Below are 22,136 nucleotides of genomic sequence, written 5' to 3'. Positions count from 1 at the left end.
TCAAAGTCAATAATACTAACATATTTGTACGCCATGCTTGCATTCGACACGTGCCCACGATGTAAGAAAAATGAATCTAACATCGCAACCGAATAAAAGAAAATAAAATTCCTTTTAAAAACACAAAACCCAGATTAAACGCAGTGCTTATTACCAAAGCACCAATGTTGGTCGTTTGAATAAGTAAAATGTCGTATCTAATTAGAAAGTTTTTAAGCAAATTAAAAACACTTGGCGGCACTATCCTCGAAACTCCTGGATAGCTAACTAAGCTTCCTATTCTGTTCCTTTGTTAATCGAGAAACCTCTCTATGGCACACTATCTTTAAATGCAACCTTTTACCCTATCCAGAAACACGTCTTATTTGCGTAACACATAGACGCACATAGATCGCCGTAAACCATCGTCTTCCCGTTCGCGAACAGGCAGCGTCAAACTATCCTCTAATGCGAGAACCACTCCATCGCTCGAAAGTGATGTTGTCTTTTTTGTACCAGCCAGTTCCCAAGCAACCTTGCGAACCATAACCATCGATCACTATTTTACTTTGCATCCATGATGCCGGAGGACATGTTTGCTTCGTAACAATCCTGCTCACAAGTACAACAGCTTAATGCTACCGTGCCTAGGATGGCGCATGGATAACGCGTAACTTATCGCCCAAAAGTAGGACCACCGTTTGGTCAATTTGTGCTGGGGTAAGGAAACATCGTGCGGTCTAAAAATTGGAAAGTTAAAAGATATATAAACACCCTAGGACTAATCAGACTCATGTGTATTATGTACTCCTTGCATACCTGAACCTATATTGTTCTGCTTCGGTTTAGGGGGTAATTTCGGTGTCGTTTCTCCAGGAGAAAAGCGAGGCGAGATGTTGGTGCTAAAATGACAATTGTACACGTTGCAACGTCGTGAACCATAATATTTGTTTCATGCGCTACGAGATCACTTACCTTGCCCTTCGGCAAAGGACATTCGCTTGCTGCTGACCCGCGCTAGGTGAGTTTTGGATCGATTTATTCTTCATGGCCGACGGGCTACTGCCTACCGTACTGCCACCACTACCGATTGATGATGGGCCGCCTGTACCGCTCGAATTCACACTTGCGGCACTGCCACTCGTGCCGACGCCGGCATTTCCAGAACCCGCCCCGACAACGGCTGCGATCGTAGACAAACCGGACAACGAGCTCGAGGTGGCCAAGTTGGGAATGTTTTCCTTCGCCGCTCGATCCATGGCCGAATTACGGCGCATCATGATCGTGCTGGTGTGTGGAAGCATTAACAAGCGCTGTTCCACGCTGTTGCTGTTGCTGCTACTCGCCGTCGGTCCACCCGTGCCGTGCTGATGCAAATTGCCCCTCGTCAGTGTCGACGACGAGGAAGACGAAGACGTCGATTCATCCTTCTGTGCGACAGAATTTACCACATTAGTAAACACTCTATTATAAGGACCCCTCGGAAGTGCAGTCCAGTGAAACCCTTACCGCGTGGAATGAGGAATGGTTCCAATTGGACGCGTCCGCTGGAAATCCACCGGCACTGGCGCAGTTATCCGCTCCACACGCTACAGGGCTCTGGGTGTAGTTATGGTGTATAATAAACGTCGCACCACCCTGACTGGCCACACCGAAATGGTAAACTGACTGTGCGTGAATCCGGGGCGGCAACGGCGGTGGACTGACGTCTCTCGGTGGTAGCTGCAAAAAAAACAGGGAAAACTCAATTACATTGGAAGAAAACGACTTCTCCTCGTTGCCATTCGCACCATGGATTGGAGGAAATTGCTTACCGTTGGAGCATCTGGTGCCTGCCGTACTTGTGACATCTGGGACGATTCCGTGGAAGATTCTTTTCGTTTAACCCTAGGAGGTAGTGGAGGCGGCATGGCTGGTAGGACATTGTGCGTATTTGGTACGTTGACGTGCGGTGAGATCGGAATGGGACCAAAGTCGGTGTTATTTGGCAAACCAATGCCATCGCCTGCCACAGTCCCACCACTTCCGGTGCAATGGTAACACGATTGGCTGCTGGCTGAAGGTGAAGCAGTACTGTTGCTGTTGTGCTGCGCCGCATGTGGCTGCGAGATGGTCCCACCATCGAGCCCGCTATCGATGCTATGATGGTGCTGATGCAGCTGGGAAGCGTGGTTATGATGGTGATGTTGCTGCTGGTAGGACAAACCCGTACCCGCGGGAGGATGATTATGCTGTAGCTGAATTTTCGGACTGGAAGGAAAGACGGGCGAATGTTCACAGGACGGTGGTCGGCCACTGGAACCGGTTGGTGGAAGCACGCTGGTGCTGCTACTGGCGGCACTAGACGAGACACCGCTAGTGCCTGGGATGGTGTACGTGAAATCACAGTTTTGATTTCTGCAACAACAAAAAAGCAACACATTTAAAAGCCCATTCATATGAACTACCGCCGTACGAGAAGATCTGAAAAACTGCCACGGCACGCTACTTACTTGATAGAATTGGATGTACTATGTCTAAAGTTACTACTAGTACTGTTGGCGATGGATGTCGTCACGGTCGTTGTGTTAGCAAGCACCGTACCCGTGCTGTTGCTGCTGTTCGTGCTACTGTTGCTGCTGGTGCTGTTCGGATGCGCTCCACTTGCTCCTGGACTCGATCCCAAATGTTGCGGTGCCGGAGGGGGAGGATGCAACGGTTGCGGCGGCTTGTCGGTTCGTGGACTTATCGCCGGCGGTGCATCGGGATGTGCAGCTCCCATGGAGGTCGATTGTTGCTGCGATGTGCCCCCGTCGTTGTGCGATATTGAGACAATACTAGCTGCCGACGATGACGTTACCGAGCTAGCCGTTCCGTAGCCCGATGCGTCACTGCCGGATCCACTGTACAAGCTGCCGCCGATGGAGTAGGTGGAAGCACCGACTCCCATTCCTCCTCCGCTGCCGGCAGGAATCCCCATTGATGAGGACGACGATGAAGAGAGCGTCATCATAGAGACGGATGGATAGCGGGGACTTGGCAACAGTTTGCTACCGTTGTAGCTACCACTGCTCTCAGATAGGCAGCTGCCAGCGAGCAGATGGTTAGTGCTGGTCAGTATAATACTATCCGAGCGGCGCGGTATCTCCGGAGCCATTTGACTATCCCCGCCGGCGGTCGTTAGGTTCGCTATCGACTGCGACAAGCTCGGGTGGTAATGATGCGGATGATGATGATGATACAAGTGCTGCTGCTGGTGTGGATGATGCGTGCCGTGATGTGAGTGCTGGGAAGAACCGGAACTACTCCCGGCAGCCCCTTGATGGCCGTGGTATGACCCGGGGTAGTGATGTTGCTGCTGGAACTGTTGAAAGCATTGTTGCTGATGCTGTTGCTGTTGCTGCTGCTGCTGTTGGAGATGTTGCTGCTGTTGCTGATAGTAATGTGATGATAGCGAGGATGTGCCAGACGAGGAGGAGTGTATGTTGACCGAGGCAAAGATGGAATAGTCGTGTACGGATGACGATGACGAAGCCGGTGGTGACTGCTCGCCCGTATCACTGTTCGTCAGCAAGGGCGTCTTACTGTATGGTAATGTTCCGGGTAGGGTCATCGAAGAGTTGGCGGAACTGTTGTTGCGCCTCGACGATGGCTTAATGCCAGGCGATTTCAATGGAATGTCCGGCCATTTACGGGACTGGTAATCATGAAAAAAAAAGTTTGTCCATAGAGTACGGAGATCGAAATGAGAAAGATCTTCGCATACTTACGAATTTCAGAGGCTGACGACAATTTTTCGGCTCTATCCTTTTGCTTTCCTCGTACAGATAGTTTTGAATTTCTGTAATGCTCAGTCCTTTAAAAGGATCTAAATTCTCTAGAAAATGCTGCACAAAAAAATGAATCCGTTAGCACGTACATACATACATAGCAAGGCAACGATTATCCGCAGTACTTACCCTTATGTTAGGATCGACTTTTAAACAGTATGGTTGATTCTGATATTGCTGTATTTCACCAGTAATTTCAGCCACTCGCCTTCTCTTGGAGAAGTTGATCAACTCGGTGCTAGGCAGGAAGTCTGGATTTCCTTCCTCGATGTGCAGGATGTTGGTGAGATACATTCCGAAAAATGGCACACAGGGAGGATTGATCGAGCGCAATTTCTCTTGGTACTTTTTGAAGTGCGAGTTGTTTAGTTCCCGGCACTCGCCCAGCACCTGCTGATGGCGCTTCGGAATATCCTCTAACGTCAGCTTTAATCGATGTACAGCCGCGCCTTGGAAGGCGGATACGATCGACAGCACGCCGTTGAAGTTGTTCAGATCCTGCAGCACCATCATCACCTCGATTGCTCGGCTAGCCATCGCGACGCGCTCCTCAAAGTTTTCCGCCTCGATAATCGATTTCTCGACCCAGCGGGTGAACTATAACAAGGATAAAAAGAAAATTAGCCTTTGAAATAACATATCAATCACTTTACGAAACACAAGATACTTACGTTTGTAGTGTGATGCATTATTTTTAATAAGTTAGGACTAGTTGTTTCTTTATCTTTTCCCGTCCACACCGAACCGACCAGTTCAGATGGCTTGACCTGATAAAACAAATCATATTGTTGGTGTCACATTTCCATTGCTACGCTTCTACATTACGCGTTACTGATACTCACATTCTTGTACATTTCAAACTCTAGCAAAGTCAACTGTCGGGCTAGTTCTAGCGGATGCAACATCAGTAGATTAAATTCATTCTCACTGTTCAGCGGGAGATGATGTTCGATTGCCGGAGGACTGTGACCAAACGCAAAAGTTATCTGCCGGTGATTGTCTTCACTTTCGTTCTGAAAATGAAACGAATAGGATATCATTGCCACACGAAATCAAACCGCACTCCTTTCTTCCGTCCAGCTTACCTTGCGCTGAACAATTTTCATCACCGAATCGACCCATTTGCGCATGGATTTACCACGAACGGTTTCGAGAAACCTTTCCAGCGACTCTAGCAGCTCGGAATCCCGCTCAAAATCGTAGAAGTGATGATCGACCCAGTGACGCAGCACGTTCAGCACGCGAAACTGTACCGGTTGGACGTACTCCTTCTTGTAACGCTTCCAATCCTCTCGCTGCGAGTTTTTATGAAACTTATCGGTGTCACCGGTCTGCTCTTTCTCGGCGGCCGGATCGTACACGATAGCCGGATCCGGAATGTCAAATCGCTCTACCAACAGCTGCAGCAATTCCTTCGGCGAACAAAACGACCGGTAGGTGGTGAGAAAGGTGCGCACGAACATTGGATCCGCGTATATGTGATACGTCAGTCGTTCAATCAATTTGCACAGAGTCGCACCCTTGATCAGTGGGACGCCCGTTCCCTCGCGTTCCTCCAGCACAATGTTTGTTGGACCGTCCGGCACCGCAAACTTGTAGATCGCCGGGCTCGGCAGCTTCAGCGGGTGTTTCTTCTCGATATCCAACAGGATGCTATCGAGGATTCGCTCCAACATCGACTTTGTATTCAGCATTATCAGATCCGCCATCCAGTCGTTTTTGTGCTGGGCGCTCTTGGTAATAAGTACAACGCTCTGCTGCTCCCTCGGTGAGATCTCGAACGCGTGCCTCAGCTCGTCCGTGTCGGGCCGATCGATGATCTCGACCTTGCGCATAAAGAACCGCTCCTTCTGCCTGTAGTCATAGTTGTTGCCCGGCACGATTTGACGCCGTGCCTTGCACAACACCAGCAGTCCGTCGAACAGGAACACCTTTCGCTCAGTCTGCCGCTTGCCCGAGCTCAACTTTGCCAATGTATCCTCGCGGATGAACTCGTTGCAACATTGTCCAACGTCCTTGTCCCAATGCTCGACAGTGTTCTGCAGATCGCGCGTTTTTTCAATCGCCGATTGCCTCCGCGCTCGGCTATTTACCCTGGTAAAGTACTCCCTGTGATGGGTAAAACAAAATAAAAATGGCAACGCACAATTAGAGAAAGATCTAATCAAATTGTTCCCACCAAAAAAGGACACTGTGGCTTGAGTTACATACTTCGGTAACAGCGAAGAAATGCTCTGCAACTCGCACTGGAGCGGTTTCAGCAGACCCTGCACCTGCTCGAAGCTCTCTTTGTCCTCCTGAGAGGGGCTCAGCTGTAGTAAAACCTTAATGTAATCCAAATATAACTGTGCATGCCCGATGGGCCCTAATAGTAGTTTTGGCAGGTAAAATTTAACCGCCTCCTTGAAACCGTGCCCAGCTGACATCAATGAACTGGCCTAAAAGAGCAAATGAACAAATCAATTTTAATTGATTGCCTTGCGAATTAACACCATAAAGAGATCATAACAGAACGGATCGATAACTACTACCTCAGGTCGTGCTAACAAACTGGCTAACGCTTCTTTTGCAGTCAACGACGTAATATCCTTTGCATACTTTGCGTACACATCAAATTCAGCCGCTTCTGCCAATTCTGAAATGATAAATTAGGAAAACAAATTAAGTAAAAACAATAGATTACCTTAATTACCTAAGATAAGAATAAGCTAAAGCTTACCTTCAAAACAGCTACCGATACACGGTGGTGTTTGTTCCTGGGACATTTCTATCACATCCTCAAGCGATCCCAATAACGTCACCGATACTTCGTAAATGTCTATGATGTTGGAAAATATTAGATCGAGCTCCTACAGAAAATATGCATAGAAAAACATTCACTTAGTCCACGAAAAGATAGAAAGAAACAAAGATAGGACAAACGACACTTACTTTCGGATCTTTAACTATCTTAACTAATTCCTCACGGAATACGCGGATGATCATGTGTAGATCGCGTTGATACTGTTTCTCGTCGTGTATTAATTCTTTCACGACTTCCTCATAGCTCAGGCTAGCACGCGGTGTTGGAGGCAGTGGGCTTGGAGCCATCGAGTTGGAGCTTTCGCCTTGATAAAACATGTCAATCAGAACCTGAAGAAGGATAATTGAATGTCAGAAAATTCATTTGCAATTATACAAATATCTATTGCGATGGAAGGAAGCAAAAAATGGAGAACTGTATGTTTGTGAAACATGAATTTATTTCCCCCTCAGAAATAATCCCATATGGAGGAATAGTTATAATGAAAACTTAAAAGCTTAAATGAAAGATTTCTTACTAATTTCCGGGCAATCAATCCACAAGCTATTCTTACACAGATTCTATTTCATAATCATCAAAACAGTGCATTTTGAAGAGAAATTCATATCAGTGTATAATAAATTATTAAACTACAATAATAAAACACAAAAGTCTAAATGTTGCACATGAAATAAACACTAATGGCACACTAGCAACGACAGAAATAATGAAATAACAGAAACAATAATCGACACAAAACAACAGAAACGAATAACAAAACGAATGTAATCAAGCCAGTCCCAACAAAACGGAGTCCAGCGTCGAGTGTATTACCATGATTTAGTTTTGCTTTTCATTTGGCTCTGGTTGGTACATAGATATACAGAAACGGCAGGCAAAGATGTTCAATAATCCACTATTGATTGCAAACACAAATTTCAAATGATATTAGTCCAACAAACTCAAACGCCAACACTACACAGTGAAAGGGATGAAGACCAAAGCTTATCTGAATCGAAAAAGTAGAGTGTTTCAAGCCCAAATGCTATCTACGATCCGAGCATACTGTCAGATGTTGCTATGGCATGAATCTAAAAAAAAACACGTTGTTAAATAACCCATTTTCCTCTCAAATAAAAAAAACATTTAAGAAATGCACTACGCTCCCAAGTCGATGCAGTCCGCTTGTCTTCGAATCGAGAGTTTTCGCTACAATTTGTACAACAATGCACTATCGAATGACAAAAATAACAAACAATGCAACAAAATGAATTGAAAAAACTCCACAGCCTTCAAAGTGTTTGTCTCATTTGCAAACGATCTTTGCACAATAAACAAAGGGATAAAAAGTGGTACAAACACAAAATGCGAGACCGCACTACTTCCAAAGTTCTACTTAAGACCCGTTACACTACTTAAATCATATAAAGGAACTATACGGAAAGATATACCGACGACAAGGGAAGACAAAAAAAATCAATTATGAACGACACTATTATGATCACATGATCGTATGGAGAAAGGAGCAAGGATATCTCAGAAAATTGGCCTACACAGAGTGTAAAGAGCTAACAATGAGTGTAACACTTTGGTGAATTGGTGATTTATGATCAGTAAAACTATTAAGGAAGCTAGCCTTTCTGAGAGTATTCTTCTTGGGCGTTAGAAGGTAATGCATCCACAAGATAACCTTCACAGAAACTTAAAATTTGCTTATATCATTCAGGACAGTTGGGAATAGATTATTGAGAGTGGAAATACATATTTAAAAAAGTAGACAATCTACGTACCACCTTTCATTTTTGCAGATTTTATTTTTAATACGGATAGTGAGTGATACAATTCGTTCCGTTTTGTTTGTGTAATATGGTTTTTGTGTAGAAGCGAAGAGTTTTGAATTGCAAAGGTTTTAGTTTGTTTGTTTTGATTTGTTGGGACAGCATGAAAAAAAACACACAAAACAAACATTTCATGATATATAGTAACCGAGAAGTGAATTCTTTTAAATAAGATAAAAATTTTGAACACAAGCGATATGTTGTTTGTAAAATTTCAACAGTACCAAATGACAAAATCCTAAAAAAGATAGCAGTAGTTCATATTATTCACCATACAAAACAGATACGGTATCTGAATGTAATAAGGAAGAACTGTAGTTAATGTTAAGAACTGTAAGTTTAATATAATTCAAGCATTGATTAGTTGGTTGCAAACTGAAATACCACCTCATTGACAAAATGCGTACAAGCTAAAGACTTTAGAATATGCATCTCTAAAGTATGAAGCAATGCAGCCAAACAATTATGATTTGAATTATGTTTGACTTAACGAAAACACAGTCCTCGTAAACGTTGAACAAAACCAAACAATGAGTACAAATCATAATGAAGCTATAGCGACGTTTGCACAAATATAATAATTCTGCCACCCAATGTATGTTTCTTCAAATGAGATGAAACAAATCACAAGCAGTAATGAATAATCAACACAAAAATTCATTCCATGTTCCATGACTTTTTGTTCAGAAGTTCGTGCAGATACTCCAGCTACTCTAGTTGGCTAAACGATTTACAAATGAACTAGGTTGTTTCAAGCTCTGTACGATGTTGAGACATTCATGAAAGCATTCGCTATTACTTCCGATCAGCCTTATCAATGCAGTTTCAAGACTTCAAGCTATCGCGGTACTGCATTTAATTAAATCTAAGCAGCAATGTAGGCAGGACTAGAATCATAATAACATAATGGCACACCTTTTCCAACAGCATATATGTACAAATGAAAGCAAAGCCAACGAATATATCTATATTGGTCAAGAGCCAACTTTCATTTTGTAGTATATTATATTTTAACTATTGACTATTCATATTTTTCTTTGAAAAGAATCGAATGCTTGTACTTTATTGATCCACAGCATCAAATAAAATTAAAACTGTATAGCTTCACCCTCAATATTGATTTAAAACAAAGCGTTATTGAAAACATTAAACAAATGCGTAAATTATAATAAAGCACCATAATGAATTTATAAAAAAAAAAAAACAATTAAATCAGAAAAAATACCTTTGGCATTTTTCCATTAATACTATACAATACGGACAATTGTATCAAAACAAATATATAACAACCGAACGTATTCAAAGATAGCAAATAATAAAAACAAAAATAGAATGCCAAAAAACATTGTACAAAAGTAAAAAAATAAGCTTTAAAGCATAAATAAATTTAAAAAAATAAAAATCACGAAATAAGCTAAACAACAACAACAATACGAAAGGGAGAAATTAAACCTATATACGTAATACGGGCAGTAGGAAAGAAAAAGAAGCAAACCTTGTCAGCGCACATGGCGACCTCGATGTCTTCGCGGGTGATTTCGATGTGGCGAATGTTCTTCACATAATAACCAGCCAGCTTCAGAATGTCGGCGGATATGTATTCCAGAACGGCCACCAGGAACAGCGACACGGAGCTGTCGATCTTGTACTGCAACACCTCCTGCAGGGGGAGTTGGAAGGAAACACATTCGAATTGAGCTGACTACTCCACAACACGCTTTTTCAGCATGCAACCATTACCTTCTGCAGTAGCGTATGCACACGATCAACTGGTAGCACCGGCTTTTTCTTCTTCGACTTGTCTATCGTTTCACGTGCCTCTCCCAGTGCCCACCTATCGATCGGGTTCGGAAAGGTACGGCTGATACGTTCCTCCACATCCTGAGTGATTGGCAAAGAGAAAGAAAAATAATGAGAGCTATGGTCTAGGTGGTGTCTCCTGTGACTATGGTTTTTCCCACGATGCTGTTAGTAAACGCTAGGTGCAGTGGTTTTTCTCCATTTTAACCGAAATCGGGCATTCAAAGTGTGAATAGCATAAGTCTTGGTGTATTTTTGCAAGTTGCTGCAGCATCCTTGCTGAGTGCTTCGATCCCAGAATCGAGCACAGAGGGCCACCAGCAACTGGGAAGCAGGAAACGTCAATTAAGACATTCCTATGCTGGCACCAGCCAAACCGGTAGAAGGTTTATATCGCTCTTTTACTGTTTCCGGCTGCTGCCGGGAGATATACCATTTTCCATCCAACGTTGTTGTTGTTGTTGTGCAGACCGCAGCAAGGATACATCTCAGCAGCTACTGTGGAAAATGTGAACTGTGGGAGGACACTTCCTCAAACTTACCATAACCGTGTGTGGCGGTGGTTTCGCACACAACGTTGCTAACAATCGCAGGCACAAGCTCTCGACGTACTGCAACGCATCCTCCCGGGCCTGCAGCGAAGGATGCACCTGCTCCAACACCTACGGGTGTCAGCGAACGAGGGAAGAAGAAGAAAACAATCACATTATGCCACAATTTAAAGAGATAAGGTAAGATTATTAGCTCATCAAAATCTACGAAATATTCATCCCTATCCCTAAGTGGAGGAGACTGGAGCCACGTTGGAAGAAGATGAATGAAAAAAACAAACAGCATATTCCACGTTTTCCCAACAAACCTATCTTCCTTCCATTCCTCCCACAGATGGTTCGAACGTGGCCATAGCGAAATTATCTAGACACGATTGCGAGTTAATGTGCATCCATCTCTCACCAAACCCGATCTCCCTTCTTCCGCAGGGCAACAAATGCATCGATCCATCGATCTGTGTGTGTGTGTGTGTATTGTTTGCCTTCGCCGCATATCATGAAACTCTCCCCATCCCCACATCGAGTAATAAACCCCCTTCTTTCTTTCGATTACAACCGATAAGCCCCCGGGTGCTCACTCGATCTTTTATGCAACGCCACCGGGTGGAAGGGGCTTTAAAGGGAGGTGAGGGTCCCGCGGGCAAAAAAAAAGCCGTATTGATATTGGCTGCTATCTGTGGGATTGGGCAGGACGGCCAGAAAAACGGCATGGAAGGGAGCGGTGACCAAACAGATAAACGCCCAAATATTGCAATGGAAATGGGGGCTGTCTCCGTGGCAAGAATGACTAACGCAACCTGCCAGGGAATGCACGTTGCCGAAGCCTGCACTGACTCAACAATCAATATCATTCGAAATGTCCGTGAGTCATGGGAGTTCTGGGCAGGCTTCCACACATTCCTCCCCCCGAACAACATCCATCTCTCGATGGATGCTTCGAGAAAAAACGTTCAGGGAGGTAATGAAGCGACATAAACGGGTTGGTATCGTCTAATTTCCAACTTGAACTAGCAATAGACAACTCAATGTGTAGCAAAGGACACCCATGCTTACCTTCCGCAGCGAGGTGATGAACAAACCCCTCCATTTGGCCGCATTTTCCGCATTCTCGAAATCGTAATCAGCCGCATCCGTGATCGATACATGCGAACTGCCAGAGAACATACTTTAGCCTTCGGCACCGGTCCAGTGCGCTCGCCCAAGCAGACACATATATGGCTCCTTGTGTGTCGTCCTTTCCCGCCTCGGTACGAGTGTTGGTTTGGTGGGACCCTCTCACGGTGGTTGCTTGTTGTGGCTTTTCCGATTCCTGGGCGTCCGCTTTTGAAAGGACACCACACCCCCGCGCTGCCGACAACGCCGACCGATCACACGTTGTTGGAAAAACGAAAACTTCACTTAGGTCGGTTTGCCTTTTTCACACTTTTCCACTGCTGCTTTCCACAACCGAAGCCTTTTTCACAAGCAAGCGTTCACGCGAAGTAGCACTGAATTCCTGGTGGTTTTCGACGGCTTGCGGTAGGGACCTGATTGCAACTGAAAACAATATATCTTCACCCCCCTCCCAAAAAACGGGCTTTTTGCGCGGTTTTTCACCGGTGCACGACACCTTCTGGCACACACTGCTACATCATCTTCATCCTCCACTAGCACTAGCCGTTTGGCGCACGGTGAATGGGGTCTATACGTGGTGAATCGCGGGAACCGGAAGATTTAGCCGTAGCTTACACACACACACGCACGCACACATTCACACACACACAGAAAAAAACGAAACTTTCCAACCGGCACACCGGCGCGATGGGAGGATGTTTTCCACGTCCAACAGCATCATCCGTGCACGGCAGGACATGCCTTCGGCACCATCGCCACCGTGGAGTGTATCGACGGTGCGGCAATCCAACTGGCGCTGCTGGTGCCACTTCTGAACGCCATTAATACCACGGTTGATGTTTTAAACTGTGGCACCGGCGCACATTTTCACCCCTTTGTGGTCGAAGTAACCGGCGAAGGATTTGCCGTTGACAGTAGCGTTGAAGAAAATAGGGAGAAAAAAAAGATAAACATGTTGGCATCGTGATTCTTTTTCGTTTGCATTTTGCATGGGTTTGTGTAAAATAATATCATGAACGTAACAACAGCAAGCACACGTGGTCACGTGGGGGAACTTTTTTTGAACTGTTTCTTTGCACGCCTTTTCGAGCCACTGTTCGACCGCCTCGAGGATTCTCATTCGGCGAAAGCAAAGTGTCCTTCTCCTGTCTTCTTTCCAGCGCAGGACTTCCTTCCAGTAGGCCACGATATGAAACCCATTCGCACGTCATACCGGTATGTAACGGATTTCCTCCAGCAAAAGGGCAACAACAGCAGCAACAGCAGAGGGACATGTGAAACAATTGTGTTTTGTCAGCGTTTTCCCGACAAACACCATAATACGGGAGCGCGGAAAAACGACCGCCGCGCCGACACAATGAGAGGAACACGCACAGAGAGAGAGAGAGAAAGAGAGTAAGAGCGCGGTTACTCGTGATGAGAGTGAACGAAAAGAAAAGGAAAAAAATCGTCTAAAACGCAGCAGGCTGTGGCCATTATATTTTAATAAACCACTAAATCGCGCGGTACACGCACGGAGTGTGATTTTTTGCACGAAAAAAACCCCCCACACGCACGCACACTAGGGTGACTAAATGCACTATGGGTGGTGGGTGGCGCAAAGAAAAACCACCCAGGTATTGCGCCCCCCTTTCGCCGATGTAATTTCACACTCCCTTCGTTTTACACAGCCTACACACGTACACCTATACGCTCGCGTGAGCGCGGAAAAACACGGAAGGCATGTAAACATACGCACTCGAGCCGGAATAATACGCAACACCGGAGAAGATGCACCAACCCAAGTGCATGTGCATGTGCAATGGGCTGCATTCCGATGGGCGATAGTACACACGACGAGCTGATTTTTCTCCATTTCGAACGGGCACACACACACACGCAATACACAATTGATTAATTTCCCTTGAAGTCTCACCCTCCTCTGGCGGTGGGTGGTCTCTCGCGTTCTCTCTCTCCTTCTCTCTCTTGCTCTCTCTCTCGCGGGCGCACTTTCCCAGCTTTTGGCTGGCCTCGCGATGCTGGGAAGGTACACTACTACGACATATTCTCACGGATACGCATCATTAAGCGTATGCCCTTATCACGGTCACGGCCCAACAACAAATAACAATAACAACACCCGAGACACTCCCCGTCGCTCCTCCCTTTCCCCCGCACACTCCAGTAAAACGCACACGGGTCCGCGCGCGCGTCATGTTTTGCTCGTTCGATACCCCTCCTCTCCTTCACACCTTCGACACGCCACCCACTTGGCAACCTCTCCCTGCTCCACCGTCTCGTCTCTTTCCAGGCCTTTTCCCTTCGGTGACTTGTGCGCAGTAGATGGAGAAGGAAGTGCGACGAAAGCAAATGAAGGCCGGTGGAAATGTCGTCCACCAGAAGGCCGGTGGAAAATTAGGTTCATTTTCCACCGCACGTAATAATGGTGGCGGTGCCTTTTCGTGACACAAAAACGCACGCACGCATCCCCCCCTCATTCCATGGTGATTTCCCTTCGAGAAAAAAAAACAGCTAAAACAATCACCTATGGGTTTCATAGATGCAATCGAGTATAGCCTACTGTGGATGTGTGTACAGTAGTGTCTTTTTCTTCTCATTTTCTCATCGAGGTAGCCCTTCATTTGCGTTCGTCTCGAAGCTCTAAGCTAATCGCGCGAATCGCAGTAGCAGCTGCTGACTGCCACCAGACCCACCCCCCAGGCAACCCCTAGACAGAGGTGGGGGTGCATTCGGACATTTTCTTCCCTCTCGTCGCAGGAGCAAAAGACACGAAGAAAGGGAATCCTGACAATCAAAAAAAAAAAGGGGGGGCAGACCGCAAAGTTTTCCACGATCAGTTTTGCAACGGAAAAGCCACCCTTAAACCCCGTTTTGGCATCTTTTGCAGCCAATCATTATATTATTATCGCACAGTGGGCCATATCGCACAGACGATTCTCTCTTCGCAACACGTCCTCATCAAACAACCCAAAATCCCTTTCGGTCCCTTTTTCCCTTTTCCAACGCCCGACTCCGCTCCTTTCGTCCACGGTTCTAGGCTCTTCGCTAGGGTTCACTCTCACGGCTCTCGCGAGAAGCAAGTACTTGAGCGACCCGCTGCGACCCAAGTAATATCCTTTCTTTTGCGATTATGTGCACTATTATTTATTCGACACAATGCCAGTTGGCGGTGCCCAATGGCCGGGCGACCGAAGAATCGAAGCTACGGGCTTCATTGGAAGCGTTCAATCTCGCTCAATTAAGCCGATTGGACGGAGGACAGGAAAAAGAATACATATATATATTCGCAACTCCCGCCTTGCACACAGCCCTTTCGAGGCAGACGAGACATCATCTTTTCCAGCTACTACCGTCGCCGCCATCATCATCATTGTCATTGTCATCGTCATCGTCATCGCCAACGCCATCACATAATCATTTGTGTTCTTATTGTTACTCCTCTTGCTTCTTCTACCCTTGAAGACGGTGCGAAATGCGAGTTGTGGTATGGTGGCGAGGGGGGGGGGGATGAGGGTGAAAAAAGGAGCAGGGGGAGAGAAAAGAAGAAAACCGTCGCACATACAGGGTACCCGCACACACAGAGCCTGCCACAAACACGCGCACACACACAGGCGTGCGCGCGCGCGCACGCACGCACCTACGAACGGGTCGAAAATCGATTTCAGCAAACAGCACAACACACACGCAAGGGCACGGTCAGTGATGGGATTTCTTCCGTCTTTCGCTTCCACCTGTGCGCAAGGGCGCCTGTCGTGCATTTTCTTTTGCGTTCTTTGTTGTTTTTTTTCTTCTTGTAATTCCTCTTTACCGCACTTTTGTTTGTCTCGTTGGATTTTCGCACAATTCAATCGATCACCGTCGGTCCTGGTTGCAGGCCGAAATGGTCGCGCGCAGGGGTGTTCCATTTTGACAACATCACCCTCCTGCGCGACCCCTTCACACGGCCCATTGGCTTGGGAAAAAAAGTGGAATTCCCATACACTGGAGCGCTTCGTGCGGGCGCGGCGGGTGGGCCTTGTAGGGCGGATGTTGGAAAACGAAAGACACGGTCACCCGTGTTTCACTTTTGCTCGAAAACAACGCGAAGTCACGAAATCCCAAACACCACGGGCCCCGCCTGTGATCTGCTGGTGCTGCTGCTACTGCTGTTGTTGTTGCTATTATTACTGGTGCTATTGGCTACTGTTGTGCGTTAGCTATCGCACTAGCTGCGGCATATGCACGGCAAATCGGCGGAATTTTTGAGCGGAAAACGTTTAACGAATGGCACTAGACACGCGTTTGCACTACTTACACCAGCTTTTGTTAGGATTTTCTGCAGATGATTTTTCAATGGTTTTCTCGCGTACGCCTGACCAACTTCACTCGACGGGATCAAAATAAGCAATTTTCACTTCATACGAGGTTGGCCCGCGAGCCCACGTTTTGACACTCCGCAATGGGCGACGACTTTTGACAGCAAATACACGTCTCAACCGTTAACAGTCGATATATTTTATCAATTTTATTGCCGTTGTTAATTGCTAGAGCAAATTCACTTCTAATAATACCAGTTTTACGAGCTACAGCTTCAGTAGGACTCAGCGGATGCTTTTCTGGAATGGAATGTAGCTATCCAATCGAGATGGCTTGAGTTTCAGTTTATTTCCTGTTCAACTAAGTGTTTTGTTAAAAGATATTACTTTTTGTATTTCAACAAATGTTTTTTCTTCAATAAATAGCTTTATTACGAAGATTTGTACATTATTCAAAGATTTGGGCATCTATTATAGTCAGCAATTGCCAAATGACGGCGATGCTTCCGATTGTCCGACCCGTATAACCAGCACATTGGCGCACATGCTGTCACGTTCCATGCGGCAGTAAATAGTTCGCTTCGCAAAGTTGTTGTTAATTTTTGTAAATATTTAAAACACCATGGTGAAGCAAAAGCGCAAACCCCAACCAACCGTTGCTCCCGTTGGTGGGAACGATTCAGATGGATCAGACTACGAAGTAGAATGGCAGATAAAACCCACTCCAGCGAAGCTCACCAAGGCAGAGCGATTCCCTTTGCCGGCAGAAGTACAGAAGAATTTAAAGAAATCGGCACGAGGTGCAAGAGCGGAATCTTCCTCGGAAAGCGAAAGTGATGCGGAAAATGGCGAGAATTTACCGACCTTGACTACCACACAAATTGGGGCAATTCTAGACACAATAAAAAACAACAAACGGCTCGTGCTGATAGTGAAGAACGTGAACTTTTCCACCGCTAAAGAAGAAATTCAAGAACACTTCGATCAAGCCGGCAGGGTAAAAGGCGTTCGGATACCGAAACATCGTTCGTCTGGATTCGCGTTTGTTGAAATGCTGGACGCCGCCGGTTTCCAGGTAGGATGGACTACGTAGTTGCATAGTGAATACCATTTAACCCTGTTCATTTTTTCTCCGTAGAAAGCATTCCTCCTCGATGGGTCGTATCTCGATGGTCGAAAGATTAGTGTGCATTTGTCGGAGAGTGGCAGCAAGAAATCTGTTTCCCGGATTCAGCTACTTGAGAAGAAAAACGCGGAAATTCGAAAGATGCGCAAGCGGAACAAAAATGACGAACAGGCCACTGCAATCACGCTGCTGCCGGACATGAGCGCGATCGAAAAGAAAGCTCCTCCTCCGGACAAATTTCTCGATAAGCCCAAACCTAAAATGTTGACCAAGAAAGAGGTCAAAGAACTTAAAAAGAAAACCTCTCTCCGGGCTAAGTTTAAACATATGGAGAAAAAAGGTCTGAAAGCGTAGTGAGATATTTGCGGAGCATAATAAAGATATTCAACGGTACGCGTTTAAGTTATTACTCTTAATTCAAAATATGTAGCTCAAACCAGGTGGTTTACGGTAGTTTTAATCCCATTTCCACTGCAATTTTCTCAGCGTATAATTATTAACTGAAGAAAACTGCATTACGAGCTGTAAACACTGTCTAATCGTGAGTCCGCTCTCATAACGCACTGTGAATCTGTCAAACTGATTTTGTTTGTTTTTCTGCATATTGTTTTTGTTTACCAACCAGTTGTGAAACGCCGTGTGACCGGGGCTATACCTGGCAGCAGAAATCGTCAGTGCGCCAGTGCCGAGAACTTGAGGAGACCCTACGAACCTCGCCAGAGATGGTACTCACAAAATGCGTCCGTCTGTCGGCGGCAGCGAAGTTTGGCACGCGCGATATTTTGTACAATTTTCGCAGCCTTACCACGGCTACGGTGGCCTCCGGCCCGATCTCATCCTCGTCCACGCAAGAGCAGCAACGGCGACATGCGTCCTACGGCAAGATGTCCGGCTGGCAGATACACTCCTACGGTACGCTGCAAGAAGAGCTGCAGTTCAGTGAGAGCATCAAAATGCCCATCCTGAAGTCGCCCACCCAGTTGCTGGTGAAGGTGAAAGCGGCCTCCGTCAACCCAATCGATGTAGCCATGAGCTGTGAGTATGCGCTCGCGCCAACAACATGCTCGTTATCACATGTCCGTTCGTATCTTCCAAATGTAGCCGGATACGGTGCATCGGTGCTGAATGCGATGCGCTGCAAAGACGGTGGCATCGAATTTCCGCTCGTACTTGGGCGCGATTTTTGTGGAGAAATCGTCCAGAAAGGTTTGGGAATCTCCAGCCGCGAGCTCGAAGTAGGCGATGAAGTGTGGGGAATCGTTCCGCTGCACTTACAAGGCTGCCATGCTGATTACGTTGTCGTTGAAAAGTATTGCGTACGTGTGCCATGTGATGCGGCTGCATCCACCCGATGTTTAGCTATTTCTTTTGCTTATTTCGTGATTGCAGCTCTTCAAGAAACCCTCCAATCTGAGCAAAATCGATGCAAGTGCCATCTTGTACGCCGGGCTAACCGCGTGGTCCGGGTTGTACATAACGGGCCATCTGGGGGATTTGCTCGGTGCCATTTCACCAGTTGGTGGTGGCGCAGGTAAAAAGGTGCTCGTACTCGGAGCAGCCGGTGGAGTCGGTACACTGGCCGTTCAAATGCTGCTGGCAGAGGGCGTGGAGGTATTCGCCACCTGCGCCACGGACGCGATGCAGATGGTGCACAATCTCAGTGTGAAATATGTGCTGAACTACAACGATCCAGCGCACGTGCAAGCCTTAGCGAGCGTTGGCCGGTAATTCTTCCATCCGTACACTCTTTCCCTTCCCGATTATCTACTTAGCTCGTTTTGTCATTTTCTACAGGTTCGACATAGTGCTCGATTGCGCCGGCAAAGGAACGGAGTACGCTAACGAGATTCCCTGGCTGTTCGATCAGTTCATCACGTTCAATTCCCCTGTACTCAAAAACATCGACCATGAGGGGTTCGCGGTCGGGATGTACCAGAACGCCGTCAGCCTTGTGCGCAATAACGCGGCCTCGCTTAGCACCCGGCAGGGTCTCGTAAAGTGGGGCTATTTCGTTCCCGCCCCACAGGGCATCGCGTATCTTCAGCGTCTGGCGGAGAAGGACAAGCTGCTGCCGGTGATCGAAAAAGTGTTCCCGTACGCTCAGACGCCCGAGGCGTACGAGCGAGTTTCGCAGAAGCATTTACGGGGGAAGGTTGTGATTGACTTCGAGTAAACCTGCGCAATCGCAACACTGTTCATTCTCAATCTCGACGGAGCAATTAGCAAACAAATAGAATAGATAGTCTGACTATCGGTTGGCGACTTACAGCGCTTAGATAAGGAACTACGGTAGTTGATCGTTCACATCACTTCTCTACGTGTGATTCTGTACTATTAATAAAAGAGAACTCAACTTTCAAATTTTCCATCCTCAAAAGGCCGTTTGTTTGCATCGTTAATTTTGGTGCTGCTATCGAGAACCTTCGGTTGAAAACTAAGGTGCTAATTGCCACAATGATGGCTTCTAGCAAGCTTCTTCATTCAAATAGCTACAATCAAAACCGGAACTATGCAAAATACTCGTAGTTCCAGTGCTCACATATCCCTCTGAAACATGATCCCTGTTCAAAGTTGGTGAAAGCGAAGTGGGAAGTTTAAAAGTAGCTTGCTATAAAGGATAACTGATCTCGTATATGTGCAATGATCATACTTCCTGTTTAAAATGTTGAAAACTCCGGGGGCTCGTCATTTTATTAGAAACCCACCGAACGGTTCTGCACGTGAAGCCGTCCACATGGACAGCGAAGGCGTGGTAGGTTCAAATTGAGATGGAATGATGTGTCCACCTGAAAAGCCGGGAACGCCAGAATTTTTGATTCAGCATGAAGCTAATACATCACACAGTATATAGAATGAATCAATTGAACGCTAATTAGGCGAATAATAACGAATATTTTATTACTTCAGTAGCCCCATGCAGCAAATTCGAAACGGTACAGTGTGGTACACAATAATGCACAATGCCATGACACGAGATACGTCAGCTGACAGTAGCAGAGTAACCGAGGGGAAGACAAAAAATGTAAACAAACATACGGTTTCCAATGCCATGGGAAGGAGGGCCATTATCGATTTTATTCCGTAACATTCGTTGGCGTGTCTGGGAATAGGTCTTTCGAAGGAAAAAGCAACCATGAGCGAAGGGGGTGGCACGGTTAGGCAGCGTAAAAAAAGCTCCGGCGATGGAGCCGGAAATCGCCCACGTAAATCGTAAGAAATCGCCGTTCGGTGTACATCTGAGGAACCGCATCTAATTTATGTGCTTTGTTTTCTTTTTTCTTCACACAAGGAAACTCACCTCACCGAGCGGTTCGTCTTCCGCCTCACCTAGTGCAGCTCAGCAGCACCAAATGTGGGCTCGGCTCGTGCTAATGGTGGGCATCGCGGCCATCGTGTACTTTACAACGTTCCGGACGAGGGAGAAAAAGTTCGCCACCCAACGGGAGGTGCTCGAATTGCGCACCCAACCGCTGGACTGCTCGCGGCCCTACCTCGAAGAAATTTCGAAATTTTCTGGCTGCATCCCGCACCGATGCGGTCGGTTCGTTAGCGACAAAATTGTGTCCCCGGCAGAGGCCGGCATTTTGCTCGATCTGGCACGTAGTGGTTTCGAGCTTGGACAATCGGCAGGCGGAGCGTCCATACTCGACCTGCACTCAGGCGCGCTGTCGAAAGGAACCCAGTTCGTCAACGTGTACCGGTTGCCGGAGTCGAAAAAGCTCTTCACCGGCCAACATATCAACGTGTACCGGCACGTGAAGGCTAAGGTGCAGCAGGCCGTAGCGGACAACTTTCGGTTAAACGTAGACGCACTGCACCTCACTCATCCAACGTTCTTCTCACGGCTCACGAATGCCACGGCCAAAACTGTCCACGATGAGTATTGGCACGCGCACGTGGACAAAGAAACGTACAATTCGTTCCACTACACCACGCTCCTCTATCTGACCGACTACGGAAAGGATTTCACCGGTGGGCGGTTCGTGTTCATCGACAACGAAGGCAAGCACAACCGCACAAACGTGTACATTGAGCCGAAAATGGCGCGCGTGAGCGGATTTACCTCGGGCGGTGAAAACATGCACCACGTGGAGCAGGTTACGGGCGGGGTTCGGTACGCCATCACGATCTCGTTCACGTGCGACCGGGAGTACGCAATGGCCGATCCAAAGTTTTCGCTCGATGACGACGACGATGAGGACGGTGATGGTGGTGGAGGCGGTGGTGGCGACGTGGGCAATGCGGCCATGCCCTGAGATAGGGCCGATACCGTGCTAGTCATTCGAACGATGGAGGAGTTCAGCGCTTAGGATGCTCGGTTTTCGAACCAGCCGTTGCATTTCACCTGGGCAGCCAGGATCTAAGGATTTACTAGATTCCTTAGCACGTTGTAAATGGCAGCAGTATTTACTTCTAAGTATTCCGATCAGGTTGCAAAAGTATTAACATACATTCAAACCAAACATTCTAGCCATTTATCCCATATCGTGGGATCATTTAAGACGTTCGTAAGGCGACTATAAAGAAGATTTTACCTCAAATCAAGAGGAGAACAGTTCCAGTAAAACCAAGCAATATGATCAAATGTAATTTTAACTCATCGTATAAGCATACTTGGGCAGAAGAAACGATTCCGTACGCTTCATATGATCCGTGAGAGATTTCTGTAACAAATCTAGAACAAAGACAACGGCCGTTGAATGGCCCGTTGAAACCACTAGCCGAAGAGACGCTGACGAAGGTATCCCCGTGAAGTAGTTTACAAGGTTTTAAAAGAAATAAATATCCTTCAATTGACCCATAACTTTAGTACACGAAGTTTAAATCAAACACGATTGCGATT

At 46.6% G+C, this 22,136-nt stretch overlaps 4 protein-coding genes across 4 annotated transcripts; 3 read left to right on the top strand and 1 right to left on the bottom strand.

The window, feature by feature from the left end:
- Positions 1–611: 611 nt before the first annotated feature.
- LOC128722964 (protein son of sevenless) lies at positions 612–11,923 on the bottom strand. Its single transcript, XM_053816659.1, has 19 exons — positions 11,813–11,923; positions 10,751–10,870; positions 10,149–10,289; positions 9,904–10,068; positions 6,720–6,920; positions 6,508–6,637; positions 6,317–6,423; positions 6,000–6,226; positions 4,874–5,897; positions 4,631–4,801; positions 4,460–4,555; positions 3,918–4,385; positions 3,729–3,845; positions 2,472–3,655; positions 1,794–2,376; positions 1,489–1,701; positions 955–1,409; positions 799–881; positions 612–719 (listed from the first exon to the last, which is right to left on the bottom strand). Exons 1-19 carry the CDS (start codon positions 11,921–11,923, stop codon positions 685–687), a joined length of 5,631 nt encoding a protein of 1,876 aa, XP_053672634.1. The 3' UTR covers positions 612–684.
- A 4,821-nt stretch (positions 11,924–16,744) lies between these two features.
- LOC128726332 (uncharacterized) lies at positions 16,745–17,675 on the top strand. Its single transcript, XM_053820134.1, has 2 exons — positions 16,745–17,242; positions 17,306–17,675. Exons 1-2 carry the CDS (start codon positions 16,790–16,792, stop codon positions 17,645–17,647), a joined length of 795 nt encoding a protein of 264 aa, XP_053676109.1. The 5' UTR covers positions 16,745–16,789; the 3' UTR covers positions 17,648–17,675.
- A 277-nt stretch (positions 17,676–17,952) lies between these two features.
- Positions 17,953–19,657, top strand: LOC128725206 (reticulon-4-interacting protein 1 homolog, mitochondrial). Its single transcript, XM_053818931.1, has 4 exons — positions 17,953–18,328; positions 18,395–18,609; positions 18,683–19,017; positions 19,088–19,657. Exons 1-4 carry the CDS (start codon positions 18,016–18,018, stop codon positions 19,464–19,466), a joined length of 1,242 nt encoding a protein of 413 aa, XP_053674906.1. The 5' UTR covers positions 17,953–18,015; the 3' UTR covers positions 19,467–19,657.
- A 769-nt stretch (positions 19,658–20,426) lies between these two features.
- LOC128725644 (2-oxoglutarate and iron-dependent oxygenase domain-containing protein 3-like) lies at positions 20,427–22,090 on the top strand. Its single transcript, XM_053819403.1, has 2 exons — positions 20,427–20,503; positions 20,583–22,090. The coding sequence occupies exons 1-2, from the start codon at positions 20,427–20,429 to the stop codon at positions 21,547–21,549; spliced, it is 1,044 nt and encodes a 347-aa protein (XP_053675378.1). The 3' UTR covers positions 21,550–22,090.
- The last annotated feature ends 46 nt before the right edge of the window (positions 22,091–22,136 follow it).

Source organism: Anopheles nili, chromosome 3 (genome assembly GCF_943737925.1).
Source record: "Anopheles nili chromosome 3, idAnoNiliSN_F5_01, whole genome shotgun sequence".
Taxonomy (NCBI): Eukaryota; Metazoa; Arthropoda; class Insecta; order Diptera; family Culicidae; genus Anopheles; species Anopheles nili.
The sequence above is the reverse complement of the archived record's forward strand: the minus strand, read 5'-3'. Positions and strand labels throughout refer to the sequence as shown.